Source organism: Delphinapterus leucas, chromosome 11, assembly GCF_059928025.1.
Source record: "Delphinapterus leucas isolate spDelLeu-1000000601 "Yukka" chromosome 11, BTC_Dleu_Yukka2, whole genome shotgun sequence".
Taxonomy (NCBI): domain Eukaryota; kingdom Metazoa; phylum Chordata; class Mammalia; order Artiodactyla; family Monodontidae; genus Delphinapterus; species Delphinapterus leucas.
In genome coordinates, this window is record NC_143139.1 from 3,712,906 (window position 1) to 3,727,627 (window position 14,722).

Genomic DNA, 14,722 nt, shown 5'->3' on the forward strand with positions numbered 1-14,722 from the left:
TTGTTTAAGCCGCCGAGGTTGCGGTGCTTTCTTACAGCAGCCCCAGGAAGGGAAAACACCAAGACTTAGAAAACTCGCCCCAGATTCAGGTATCGGGTGGCAGAGCTAGGAATCAAAGCCTCCGGTTCTGTCTCCCGAGTCCTGCTCGGTCTCCGTTATGCCGAAGCGAGAGCACGATGTAGAAGGTAAACGTGGACTGAAAACCAAACACTAGTGTGATTCCACTTACCGAGCTCAGCACCCCCTGATCCTGGCTTCCTTTAGAGTCAGTTTCAGTGGAATATTCCAGCTCCCTTCCACCCCTGTGCCTTGACACCTATTACCTGCGTATTTGCCTGGGATAGAGGTCGAAGAGGACCCACTGCCATGTCCTGGGTTCCCTGGTTGTTTCAGTAGGATTAACCACGTGTGCTGCCCGATCAGCCAGTGCCCTGTGTACCAGGATGCCAGGCAGGCCCCATGCCAAAAGGCATCTCCTCCAACCTTATTCTCAGCCAGCCATTCCTTAGGTTTGAAAAGTCTTCAAGATCTCCAAGAGTCCTTTATTAATGCACTCTCTGGAGGAGTGCCGCTGTCGGTGAACAAGAATGAAGCAACTCTTGGCCACTTAGCCACGTTGCCTCGGGCCGGGCTGACCACCCGGATGGGTGTCCCAGCACGTGGACTGCGCCCAAGGGGAGAGCAGGTGCTCCTATGGTGTAGAAGGGAGACCTGGGTGTTTGCGGTTTGGATGGGGTGAGCTTGGGGACAGCATCACCTCTTTTCCAGTGGGTTTGAGAAGGCCTGGGAACCAGCTGTGCTCAGGAAATGCCATCCTCTGGAATGCACTGCAGAAGAGGCCCAGCTGGTCCCCGTGTCTGTGACTCAGACTAATATTGTCTCGCTTGCTGTCTCATCATCCCACACGCTCAGGGGTAAGGAGACTCTTGCTTTTTGTGTTCCTTGGCTGCTTCCTTTGTTAATCTGTGCTTTCCCCCAAGTTGCAGGGAGCTCTTGCGAGGGGAACGTTCTGGCAATACAGAGCTCTGACCTCTTCTTTGTCAGAATGCCGGGGAATGTTTTGTGGCCCATTTATATCCTCGGCTGGATTGTCTGTGTCTTTGCCAATAACTCACCTCTCTTCCTTCCCCTCATCGTTTTCTAACGTAACCGTTGTGTAGTTCAACAAACCGATTCGTTCACAAGGAATAACTACACTGAGCTCTAATCGTGAGACGTAGGGAGAAAACTCCCCAGGACGGTATTCAGGAAGGTTAAACCACCTGCATTCTTAGGAAGAGAAGGACTGGAGGTCTTCCTTTCCGAGACACTTGGGAAATATCTGTAACTTTTCTCGTTTATTTCATCTTGCGGTTCACGTCGATGTTGAAGCGAATGGATCCAAAGTGAGAAATTTTGTGAGAAAAAAATGGAAGTGTGAGATACGGCTCCCTCACTGCTTTGGTCCTCCTCTGAATTATAACAAGTTTTCCTTTCAGTCAGTCAAAAGATATTTTTGGAGCCCCTACTGTGTGTGTCAGGCACTGAGCGAGGCCCTGGGGGTACAGTGGGGAGTCGGACGGAACCTCTGCCCCCATGGAGTTCACATCCAAAAGAGAAAGGCAGACTCTAGACCATTTATGATGTTGGGTAGTGCTGAGTGCCGGGGGACAGAGCAGGGGAGAGCAGTGTGGGGGGAGGGGACAGATGACATCGTGCAGGATGAGAACAAGGTGAGGTGGAGGGCCATGCTGGTACCTGGAGGAGATGCCGCGGACGGGGGCAAGATGGGCTAGCCTGGGCCTGGGCTGACGTTCCCACACTGCACCCCAGACGGGGTAGATCTCCATCCCCCCTGTCCGGCCCGGCTCCCCCGCACCCCATGACCAGTCATTCACACCAGCAAGACGTGGAGAGAACAGAGCTACTCATCCACCCAGGACGGAACCCTTTTCCTTGCTCCCCCGGACAGCGTTAACTCACTGGGGTTAACAAGTCACCAAGCCCTGCATCTGACAGACCTGAGGGGTCAGGGTTTCCTCTACTGAAAGGGAACCCAGAGCCCTGCCTAGTGGGTTCTTGGAACTGTCAGAGGGTGACGGGTCTTTGTGTTTCCAGCAACAAGGAAGGCTGAGAGGGCTCCAGGAGATACCGCTTTCTTGGCCTTCACCCTCATAGGCCCTCAGGTCTTCTGGAGAACCTTCTGCCTTGAGGTAAAACCAGACTACATCTCATATCTGCCATGGGGTGTCAGTCATTAGTGATTCCAGGCTTGTGCTGACTGATGCCATGGCTACTGGCCACACATGGTTATTGAGCAGTGGAAATGTGGCCGGTCTGAACTGAGATGTCCTATAGGTGTAAAATACGTACTGGATTTTGAAAACAATACCAAAAGCAACGTGAAATATCTCATTAATTATTTTTATGTTGATTACATTATTTATATTGATAATATTTTGGATCTGTTGGGTTCAGTAAAACGTGCTTTTTGTTTTGTTTGGTTCTTTGCTTGTTTTGTTTTTGTTTTGGCCATGCAGTGTGGCAGTGACATGCAGGATCTTAGCTCCCTGACCAGGGATCGAACCCGTGCCCCCCACATTGGTGGCGCAGAGTCTTTCTTAACCACCGGACCACCAGGGAAGTCCCTTTTTCTTTTTTGGGGGGAAAATGTATTATAAAAATTAACATCACCTGTTTAATTTTACTTTTTTAATATGGCAACTAAAAAATTTAAAGTTGCATGTGTGGCTCCATTATACTTCTCTTGGACAGCACTGGTCTAGATAGATTCACAGCTTGTTCCCTGGAACCTGGCATAATCTATTCCAGCATCCCTCCACCTCATCAGGAAGTTCTTCTTTATGTCTAATCTAAACCCCTGTCGCTGTATTCAAAATCCCTGCCCTCTTGTCCAAACCTCAGTACAGATGGAGATGAACTGGTTCCCACCTTCCTTGTAATAACCTTCCATGCCTTTAAATATCTTTCACATTTTCTTTTTAAGAAGAAAGTGAAATTGTGCCATTTCTTGTCACTGATATTAGGGACGGAGAGGAGAGTTCATCTGATGTAGTGAAATCATCCAGCCCTGCCACATAAGGAAATTCCCAGGATATTCCCCATAGAATGGGTTATTCACAGCTAGACAAACAGCACCCTTGATCCCACAGAGGGTGAGGCCAGCCAGCTCTATTTCAGGCTTTCTCCTCTGGCCTTATCAGATCTGCTTAAGACAGGAATGAAGCTGTTTTCCACAATTCTCCAGCAAGGGTCCTAGAAGGCCAGGGCCAGTTTTGAAATTTTTCACCCTACCTCCACCCCAAAGAGGTAGACCTTCCAAAGACTGCCAGGCTAGGACCACTTTTTTTTTTTTTTTTTTTTTTTTTGCGGTACGCGGGCCTCTCACTGCTGTGGCCTCTCCCGTTGCGGAGCACAGGCTCCGGATGCGCAGGCTCAGCGGCCATGGCTCACGGGCCCAGCCGCTCCGCGGCACGTGGGATCTTCCCAGACCGAGGCACGAACCCGTGTCCCCTGCATCGGCAGGCGGACTCTCAACCACTGCGCCACCAGGGAAGCCCTGCGCCAGGACCACTTTTTACATTTGAGACTAGGATGCTTTGCTCCTATTTCATGGGTGGCAAAACCAAGGCACAGGGAGTTCTCTAGTGGCTTAGTGGTTAGGATTCCGGGCTTTCACTGCCATAACCCAGGTTCAATCCCTGGTCAGGGAAAGGAGATCCCGTAAGCCGCGTGGCGTGACCGAAAAACAGAACAGAACAAAACACCAAGACACAGAAAGGCGGCGGAGCACTTGTGTCTATTGATGAAAGCAGACCAGACGCAGGACGTTGGATTCGGACAAGCTTGGTCACGTTTCCCAGCTCACTTACTAGCTGGGTGACTTTGGGCGGAGTGCTTAATCGTTTGGAATCCACTTTCTCACCTGTAAAACTGAAATAACGTGTCATCTGCAGAATCTCTGTGAAGTATGAATGAGAAGCCCAACAGCAAGCTGGTTAAGAGCTCTAGGGGCCTCAGTTGACTCGTCTGTAGAATGGAGAGCACGTGGGGCCTCATCGTGTTGGGGGGATTAGGCGGGCTGGTTCATTAAGAGCTTGCAACCCCTTGCCCAGCACACAGCGTGTCCCGGGTGCCTGCCTGCTGTTATCTGGGAGCTGACATTCACGTATACAGGAGTGTTCTTGCGTGAGCGTGTGCACACGCGCGCACACACACATACACACACACAGGCTCTGACCTAGCTGCCTCTCCCCTCTGCTCTCATAGTACACCTGGGTCAGGCATCTCCTACCTTACTTCTCACACTATTTAAAATTGTTGACTTGTCCATCTTCCCACCGGGTCTTAGGCTTTATAAGGGCAGGGTCTTGTTTGTTTGCTTGTTTTTGCTCCCTTCTCTCTCTTCTTATACACAAAGTTCGTTGGCTGAATTGTCCAGCAGGATTCCAGCACACAAGAGGAAACGCGCTATTACCACCAACGACTCAGGTGTTGAGACACTAGACCAGCTTGGTGAGCGCCCACCTGATTTTTCCAGGATCCGGCTGACGGCATAGGTGGTCACTCCAGACCCCTTTCTACTCCTCCCCTTTCCCTGGTACCCATGGGACTCATTTGCCAGCCCCCTTCACCCCCACCCCTGGGCCCTGCACCCAAATCTTGATCCTGCAAGTGCCCTCGGGACTCTGGCAAAGCTGCCCACCTGCTTCCAGACATCCTGAACGTCGAGTGCCAGCGGGGATCCTGCTTCGCCCTCCCTCTGGCCTCAGCATTTCTCTCCCCCCGTCTTGTGTTTAGCGACTTCCTTTCCTGCTTCCATCTACCTCCGTTTCCCTTTCCTCCTGGCCTAAGCCCCAGGCCTGCCCTGGGCACCCCTGACACCACTCTCTAGTGATGCTCCTGCTAAAGAAGCTACTGACTGTTGTCCGGGAAGCCTGTCATGCTGTCTCATGTCAGTGCTCAGTGACCATCCAGTGGAAACCATGGTGGCCTAGGGGAAGCCACACATCCAAACCCTGCCTTGGAATTTGAACAATGCCAGGATACAGCAGCTGTGTCTTCCAGGTGGGCCTTTGGGAGGTTCTGCCCTGGGACCCACAGACAGTGTGTTGGCTTGAGACTAACATGAGATGGGCAACTCCGTGAAGAGCCACAGGAACCACTAAATATAACGATAAACCGGCAACAGCGATTATGTATACTGTGTAATGAAAAGAGTAAGTGATGTGGCTCAGGGGACAGCACGACCAGCAGAAGCTCAGCGGTGGAAGAGACGCAACAAGGCAAAGGGCTTGAGCAGGTGGGTCAGTGCGGGGTGAAACAAAAGGCCAGTGCGTCCCGGGGAGGCCAGAGGTGGGTCTGGGCGGCCTGGGCAGGGAATCGTGCTCTGACTTGTCGTCGCGGAGCAGCGGCGGGACTTCCTTCCTTCCTTTCTCCCCTTCCTTCCTTCCTTCCTTTCTTTCATATTATTTATTTGGCTGTGCCAGGTCTTTGGTTGTGACATGCAGGATCTTTAGTTGCGGCATGCGGGCCTTTAGTTGCAGCACGCAGGATCTAGTTCTCCCACCAGGGATCAGACCCGGCTCCCCTGCATTGGGAGCACAGAGTCTTAACTGCTGGACCACCAGGGAAGTCCCCAGTGGCAGGGCTTTCTGAGGCATGGCAATTAGATGGGACAGCTTTGCAGTCGGGCGGGTGAGATGGAGACTGAAGGTCATGATTGGCTGTCTCTGCGTCTCCCCCAGGGGCCCCCAGCCCCCCAGCTTCCAGCCTTATGGGCCCCAGCCCTTCCTGAGGCCCTAGTGGTTCAGCAACCTGACTTGGTCTCAGTTGCCCACTCAGCCGGAGCCTGGCTAAGGGAGAGGGAGGCTGCAGAGGGGAGGGGAGGACCCAGAAGCAGCTCTGAAACCTCTGTGCTGGGATCAATTCGTGTCCTGAAGCTGGTGTCATTCAGCAGAGCACGGGGGTGCCCTGGGGAGGGGTGCGAGGCATGGGGCAAGCGGGCTCCAGCCCTGCTTCCCTCTCAGATCTGCTTGAGAAAGCTGCGGTGAGAGAGTAGGTCCTGAAGGCGGGCCCAGGCTGCAGGGGTCCCCCAGCCCCCCGCAGAGGCTTCCGAGGACTCCATATCTGAGCAGATGGGGGAGGGGTGATACCCATGGCTGCGGGCAGGCTGGGCTGAGGGTTGCCTTGAAGACCCCAGGCCCAGGAGGACCTACGGAGGCTGTTATCCCCAGAGCTCCATGGCCTGGTGGAGTTCAGGAATTCCAGGAATCCTGCTTCTGCATCTCTGGCTGGCGATGGACAAGGGAGCCCCTGGCAGTGCTGCCAGCAGGAAGGAGGCCGCCACCCAGAGAGCAGAGCCGAGGGTGGAGGCGGGGGCGGAAGTCCCTCGTGAGGCCAGCAGCCGGGGGGAGGAGGTCTGGGTCTGCATGGCAGGCGTCTGTGGAAGCGCAGCTCACCCCCCTACCCTCCCTCCCAGCTCCGGGCTAGAGAGTGGGAGGCTTTCTCCTCTGTCTCACTCCCCAGAACTTCCTATTAACCCTCTAAGTGTGCCCTGGGCTTCTCTTGCTGGAGGTGACAAAACCCAGGCATGATGGGCAAGTAGTCTGAGAAGCAGGATGACAGCACAGGCCCCGGAGCCCTGGCTGTACCAGGAGGGCAAGGACAACCTGGCTTTGTGGCCCGGAGCAAATTGCCTCGGCCTTGGGCCTCGGTTTACCATCCAAACGCTTGTTTCCCAGAGGCCTTCCCCACTCTGACATGCCAGGATCAGAGTCAAGGGACCTCCTCCTTTCCACCGTCACTCCTGATCCAGAGCAGGGAGAACGCCCGTTCCCCGAGCCCCACCCTCCCCTGGAGAGCTTGGGAAACTCTCCTTCCTCCCTTGGCTGTGGGCCACCCCACCACAGGAAGAGGCGGCCAGGAGAAGGACCATGGTGGAATTGTAGATTTGGAACTAGAAGGAATTTTGGAAATTCTCTATACATACCCTATTTATATAATTTTTTTTTTTTTTTTTTTTTGCGGTACGCAGGCCTCTCACTGCTGTGGCCTCTCCCGTTGCGGAGCACAGGCTCTGGACGCGCAGGCTCAGCGGCCATGGCTCACAGGCCCAGCCGCTCCATGGCATGTGGGATCTTCCCGGACAGGGACACGAACCCTTGTCCCCTGCATCGGCAGGCGGACTCTCAACCACTGCGCCACCAGGGAAGCCCTATATAATTATTTTTAATCGAGGTGAAATTCACATAACATTTACCATCTTTTTACCTTTTAAAAATATTTATTTATTTATGTTTGGCTACATTGGGTCTTAGTTGTGGCAACGTGGGGTCCTTTGTTGCAGTGCACAGGCTTCTCTCTAGTTGTGGCCCATGGGCTTAGTTGCCCTGTGGCACGTGGGATCTTAGTTGCCCGACCAGGGATCGAACCCGCGTCCTCTGCATTGGAAGCATGGCGTCTTAACCGCTGGACCGCCAGGGAAGTCCAGCATTTACCATGTTAAATTGTACAATCCAGTGGCATCTTGTTCACTCATGATGTTGTGCAAGCAGCACTTCTATCTAGCTCCAAAATATTTTCATCCGCCCCAAGAGAAAACCCTGTACCCATGAAGCACTCAGCCCCCATCCCCCTCCCCAGCGCCTGGCCACCACCGATTCACCTTCTGTCTCTAGGGATTCACCTCCTCTGGAATTTTCCTAGAAATGCAATCCTACGATATGCACCCTTTTGTGTCTGGAGTCGTCCACTCATGTTTTCGAGGTTCTTCCACATTTTTGCGTGTGTCAGTGCTTCACTCCTCCATAAGGCTGAATCGTGTCCCACCCACTTATTACTTTTATTCTACAGGTAATGATTGACAGCTGCAGGTACGGAGGGCCGACGCTGTGCCAGGCACTTTGCAGGCGCGTCACTTGTTTCTTTTATTTATTCCATTTATTTTTGCCCTAGTGGCTCCCGCTGTGCAGAGGAGGAAGCTGAGAGCTTGAGGGGAAAAAGGACCCTCCCAAAGGGCACACAGCTGGTTAGTGGTTACGCCAGGGCTGGAGCCCCAGTGGTGTTTGACTCCCAGGTGCTGACAGCTTGAGGAAAGTGGGCAAAGAGGGCAGTGGGCAGAGGCCAAGAGAAGCCCCGATGGGGAAGGTCACCGACATGGCGTGGGCCAGGGGCCAGGGGAGGTGAGGTGGGCCCCACCTGCAGCTTCTCCCTCTCTGGCCACTCCCCGCTGCCCCTCCCCCTCCACTCTCCGCCCCAGCCGGCCAGCACCCTGCGGACCCACGCGCTTTACCTGCCTCCACTTGAGGCCACGTGTCTCTGCCGCTACCCCCCAGTGCAAAGCTGCGGCACGAGGGGTCAGCAGCAGCACAGGCCCAGGTCCAAGATGATGCTCTGGGGTGACTGCTCCCACCGTTACCTTGAGTCTCCACTTTGCTGCTGTCCCTCCACCGAGGCCTGGGCAGCCTTCCTCAGACCTGACTCTCCATCCTCCAGCACAGCCTTGGCCTGACCTCTGCTCCCCCAAACCCTGTGTGGGACCTGCAGCCCAGCAGACTTGCTTCTGAGATTTGTCCAGACGTCAAATTGTCCAGGGAGAAGCTTCCTGTATCCTGACCAATCCCAGTCTTATTCCAAATGGGTTACGAGAGCCACATGTCTTACAGCGCCTCTCCCCCTCCACACCTACTCATGCACGCACGCGCGCACACACACACACACACACACACACACCCCTTCTCCCTCCCCACTCCTCAGCAGGTCTGCAGGAACTGGATCCCCCTCTGCTCTCCCCACCACACCCGTGCTCCTACCTGCCGCGAGGGGTCCTCCAAGGGTGACAGAACAAATTAGACTTTCAGTAGAATCTTCAGGAGCCTGGGGTACAGATGAAGTTGGGAGGATGGTGCAGAGGCTCGGTTCTGCAGAAGCCCGCACCCTTCAGCCACCCAAGCCTTCTTGCTGAAGGTACCTTGGTTGAGAACACAAGGGCTTGGGGGTCTGTATGCCCACTGCGGTCTCCACCCATCTGGAGGCTCTTCTAGATGTGTCCAGGTCTTCTCCTTCTCGCTAAGGTTTTGCCAGGATGGGCCCTGGAGAGATAATGGAGGGGCAAGACCACCCGGTCCACTAGCAGGGTCTGGTGACTCCTCACCAGGTCCTGACTCAGAGGCGCCCTGGGCAGCAAGGCCAACTTGACCGTCTTCTCCCGGTAATGAGGCAGCGGGTTTGGGCAGGGCCAGCTCCTGGCGAAATCACTGGGAAGTGGGTTGGGCATGAGCTGGAGGCCTCCAGGCTCACACCTTCCACCAGCTGAGATGTGCCGGTACCTGTCGGGGGGGTGGGGGGGAAGGGGTGTGGAGAGGACAGAGGTCAAAGGACAGACCTAGGCATGATGGAGGGGGCGGAAGGGGAGGAGATGCTGCCTTCCACCAGCTGTCAGCCATCAGGCTGTGGAGGCCCCTTCCAGCTTTCTCCCCACCTGGATACTGACCTGTGCCCAACGGCCTGCACCCTGTGTGTGCGTTTTGGCATTAGGCTTGGTGAAATCATGTTATCTGGTGGGTCAATCTTCCATCCTTCGGACACGCAGCCTGTAAGGGGGTCGTCCAGATTCTAGCTGTCCTCCAAGCCCCACCTTCTCCACAAACGCAGTCCAGGAGCCCTTCCTACTCTGCCCTGCTGCCCTGCGACACCGGTCTCACGGCTCGATCTTCTGCAGACCTGCGGTATTTGGTTCAACACTGGGAAGTCCACTTTTCGTACAACAGGGTTGAATACTGGCAAATCGTTCAACGTGCTTTGCCCTGGCCCAGCAGGTATCCTCCCGTTTGCTGATCAGAGGTTCGCAGGCTTGGCTGCATGTTAGAATCACCCTGGGGAGCTTTTTAGAAACACTGGTGCCTGGGGTCTCCCCCAGGCCAAGCAAGTGAGACTCTCCCAGGTGGGGCTCAAACCTCAACATTTTTCTGAAGTGGGCCCGGTGATTCTAACGTACTGTCGGACTGGAGGGAGGCGGGGTTTGCAGGTAAATGTCCTGCTTCCCCATGATCATGAGCGTCTGGAAGCCTTGTGTGGTCCTCTTGCTCAGAATGTGCTGTCTCATCTCCTAGACGGGGTTCATCTGAAGCCCCTCCAGAGCTGCTCCGCAGGGGCCACAAGACTGGGCGGGCCTCCCCTCTCTCTCTTGCTGCCACCTGGTGGACTTCACGTGCCCTTCAAGGTCCAGCTCCAATGCCACCTCCTCCTTTATTCCTGCTCCAGGGGCGGGCTACAGCAGCAAGCCAGCGAAACCAGGACCTTCTCGCACAGAGATGATTTATTGAGCCCCTTCTCCCTGCCAGACACCATACCCCGAAAGGTACCAGGTACATCTCCAATACACACCTGGGGAAAGTGAAGCTCAAGGAATTTAAGAATGTTGAAGTTGTGTCGCAAGTTTGCGATGGTAGATTCCAGCCTAGTTCTGTTCGACTCCCAGGGCCTGGCTGCTTCTGCCAGCATACACACATATTCCCTGTGCACCGAGCACTGGGCTGAGCTCTCTGTGGATGATACTGTATTTCTCTCCTGCTACCTTTATAGAGCATTATGTTGGCTGTGAACTTGTCTGATTCCTGGGTCCGACAGGAGGGGAGGTGGAGTGTGGTGGTTAAGAATGAAGCCCTGGATCCCTGGTGGCGCAGTGGTTGGGAGTCCGCCTGCCGATGCAGGGGACATGGGTTCGTGCCCCGGTGCGGGAAGATCCCACATGCCGTGGAGCAGCTAGGCCCGTGAGCCATGGCCGCTGAGCCTGCGTGTCCGGAGCCTGTGCTCCGCAATGGGAGAGGTCACAGCAGTGAGAGGCCCGCGTACCGCAAAAAAAAAAAAAAAAAAAAAAAATGAAGCCCTGGAGCTGTGCTCCCTGGGTTCAAATCCCAGCTCTGCTCTTACTGGCTGAGCAAACTTGGGCAAGATACTCGACCTCTCTGTGTTTCAGATGCCCCATCTGTAAAAGGGGGTTGATAATAGTAGTTTCTATTCAGGGAGTAGTGGGAGGATTAAGTAATATAGTAAAGTGATTAGAACCATTTGGCTGTGAGGTGTTTGAGCAGCGATCTGAGTCTTCCCCACGTCCGTGTGTCCAGAGTTAGTACGGAGTAGCTGTCAGTGGTCAGCGTTGCAAGACAGCAGAGAGAAGTCGAGGTCCTAGTAATCGTCTCTCAAAATCACCAACTGTTGGCTTTTTCTTTTAAAGATTAAACACCTCCGCAGCCTCCCACTCCAGTCCCTTGGGGCTTCTGTCAATGGGATTGGAGTTTGAGACACGCTTTGCATTCCTCTCCCTGTTTCCTGCCACCCACGCCCAGAGCCTAGAGGGCAGCGGAGTGGAGACGACCCGTGCATGCCCACGATGGGCAGTGAGGGAGAGTCCCTCCACACTCCTGCCTCTGCTCACACCAGCCACCCCTCCTCTCGACGCTTCCAAAGCCTTCCTCCCCTCCCAGCCTCTACCCCTCTAGCCCGCCTCACGAAGCCTTCCTGGGGCGGTGCTCCAGATGACACCCACCCCTCCCTCTTCTGAATTCCTGTAATAACGTCTGTGTTTGGTATGGTGATTTTATGTATCCATTCACCCACTTTATCTTCACGCAGTGAGGTGGGCACGGCACTTACCACTTTCCCCTTCCCCACCCATCTTTCAGCAACCGTGGAACTGAGTCTGGAAGAACTAAGCAATTTGCCAAAGTGACACAGTCTGGAGTTTAATCCAAGCTTCTGCCTCTGGCTCTCGGCTCTTTCTATTAATAATTGATGTCCTCACAACACCCGTTGTCTGTCTCACGCTTTGGGCACTTGGCACACGTGGGCTGGTGTTGAGAGCTGTCTTTCTGTGCACGTGTGTCGGTACCTGCCTTTCAGAAGCTCCTTGAGGGCAGGGACTGAATGACATTTCTCTGTATCCCTGGGGCCTGGCAGGCATCAAGTATCAATACACAGTTGTCTCCCCTACATTTTCGTTAAGTAATCAAGTCCCTCCCCTGTCATTCCCTGGCCTCCACCCGGTCCCTCCAGCTGCATTTGGACAGAGTTGAGTTTTCAGGTGACCAGAGGAGGGACGGTAAGACGTCAGAAAGAGGAATCGGAAAGAGGGAGGGGTCCCCTGGGCACGGGTGGGTTGGGTGGGCTCCCCAAGGAGGGAGCTCCTCTTACTTCTTGAAGTTCTTCGGGGGCAGGACATTGACGTTGGCATCGAGCAGGGATGCCCTGACCTCACTCCTCAGCGTGAGCTTCCCCACCTCTCTCAGCTCCTTCATTGTCCTGAGAATCACCTGGTACCTCCTCTGTGCATCCAGAAAGAGAGGAGTACAGGAGATGAAGGTCAGAAAGCTGTTTTGACTCATCCAGGACGGAGGGGGCACCGGGGGCTCTGCTGGGGGTGGCGGTGGGCCCTGGAATCCGTCAACCAGTGCCAGACGTTGCTGTCATAGGGCCTGTCAGGTCTGGCGGGGAAGGTGGCCGGCAGACGTCCCACATGCAGCCACGTGTGGAAGCCCCAGGTGTGCTGGGCCGCATCCTTCCAGGGGCAGGCCAGTCGATGACGCACCTTGGCCTTCATTTCCATGCAGGGTGGCAGCTTCAGGGCCAGCTGGTGGTTGGCTTGCCGGGTGAGGCCGGGCAGCTTCGAGGACTCCCTGGGGAGGACGAACTCGCGTTGAGCCCACGTGCGGGGCGTCGGGAGGGTCTCGTGGGCGTGGACCATCTAGGGAGAGACAAGGGAGCCTGGGAGCCCTCTGCCTCTCCTCGGCTGGAGCGGACAAGCTGCCCGCGGCCTCCAGACCCAGATTCTCATCAGGACCAGGTGGCCGGGGGGCAGTGGGGGGGCGGTGGGACGGGACGTTTTCTCGGTTCTTGCCCAGAGTGCGTGGCCACTTGGTATGATTTGCACGCATCCTCATAGACTGTCCTCTGTCCATCTGTCAGGTTGTGTTTTCCCAGGCTCTTTCCTCAGCTGACATTTTCCCTCTCCTCACCCTGCCTTCACCATCCCCCCATCCTGGGGCCCCCGTTCCTGCCTGGGGTCTGGCGCTTCTCTCCAGGCACACTGGACCTGAGGTAGTGTGGGGGAAAACGCCCCTTCCAAGCAGAGTGCAGAAGGGAAACCATTCTCCAGGGAATGGGGCTGGAGCTTTTCTGCCCCGGCCCCTCCCGTCCCCCGCTGCTCTGTCATTGGTGCGTCCCCCTCGTGTAGGAAGCATCCAGCTGTGGGTTCCTTTCCTTTCTGGCGCCCCTCCACCCCCCGTGAAATAGACAGTGGCAGATATATACTTGACACTTTGCGAAATACTTATCCTCATCTCATTTAACCCTCACACCTTGCAAGTAAGTGTTCTTGTTGCATCTCAAAGATGCAAGAAGCAAGGCACGTGAGGGTGAATAACTTGCCCACGACACAGTGAGGGCAGCAGAGCTGGCACCGAGTCTGTGCCACTCAGGACACCAGGCTCCTCCAAATGCCTCTGCTTCCCACTAGGACTTTTCTTTTCTTTTTTCTTTTTTTTTTTTTTTTGCGGTACGCCGGCCTCTCACTGTTGTGGCCTCTCCCGTTGCGGAGCACAGGTTCCGGACGCGCAGGCTCAGCGGCCATGGCTCACGGGCCCAGCCGCTCCACGGCATGTGGGATCTTCCCGGACTGGGGCACGAACCCGTGTCCCCTGCATCGGCAGGCGGATTCCCAACCACTGCGCCACCAGGGAAGCCGCTAGGACTTTTCTGATCCCCAAAACTCACCTGTTGCTTGGGCCCAGTCCCCTAAGTCATGTCTACATGCACACCCCGGGGGTGGGTCTGGATGTCATAACCAGACATTTCCTCTCCTCTGCCCTGAGCTTCGTGTTCACAGGGTCATAGGAGGGCCCGGAGCTCTGCTGCCCGGGAGAAAGCATGGCCCACCCCAGGGCGGGCAGGGGGCAGGCGGGGGGTGGGGCTGGGGACAGCCCCTCACCCAGTGTGGTACAGAAAGGCAGCTGCAGAGATGCGGCCCCGCCCACCGCCTTCAGGAAAGGTTCTCTGATGCGGGCCGGGTCACGCTGCCCCCTGGGCGATCTCTGCATGTTGCTGGCCATTTTCCTGGGCTTCCCTGCAGGAGGGGCAGCTTTGTAGGGAAGACCTTCTTGCCAGCATTGTTTGCTGCTGGGGTTGCTATGGTGATGCTTCCTGGGTGGAGACGCAGGGAGGAGACCCTTACCTCTCCCTGGGAGGGCTCACCAGTCCCTCGGGCCCTGGCTGCCTTTCAGGTGAGGCAGGTGGGGAATAGGGCTCGTAACAGGAGCTGCTTCGAGGTGGGGGGCAGAAAAGCAGGGCGGGCTGGCTCCCAGGCCTCCGGTTGGGGGTGGAGGTGGTCATGAGGCGCCTGTAACTGGGCCCATCCTTCCCTAATGTTGGTGGGCGCGTGCCCCTGAGTGGGCCTTTCTTCAGGGAGCCCTGGAAGGCCTAAGTGACCCAGCAGGCTCAGAGGTCCCCAAAAGAGGCTGGCTGTGCAGGCCTCACACTGGGAAAACTGCCAATTGACTGCTGAGTTGGGAGGACGTGCCAGGGCGGAGCAGGGAGGTGACCGGGCCACAGCCCTTTGCACTCTCCTTCCAGGCCTCCGTGTTGGCCTCAAGCCTTGCATCTTCCCTGTCACAGCCATTTTCATCGTCACCCACTTTCCTTCCCAACCCCCCTCACACCGTAGGGACCA

General features: G+C 55.6%; 1 protein-coding gene across 1 annotated transcript; it reads right to left on the minus strand.

Annotated features, from left to right (window-relative positions):
- Positions 1-8,963: 8,963 nt before the first annotated feature.
- On the minus strand, positions 8,964-14,105 carry TEX52 (testis expressed 52). Its single transcript, XM_022577082.2, is given in 4 exon segments — positions 8,964-9,329; positions 12,193-12,424; positions 12,427-12,742; positions 14,034-14,105. Coding segments are annotated over 4 exon segments (909 nt in total). The 3' UTR covers positions 8,964-9,040.
- Positions 14,106-14,722: the final 617 nt, after the last annotated feature.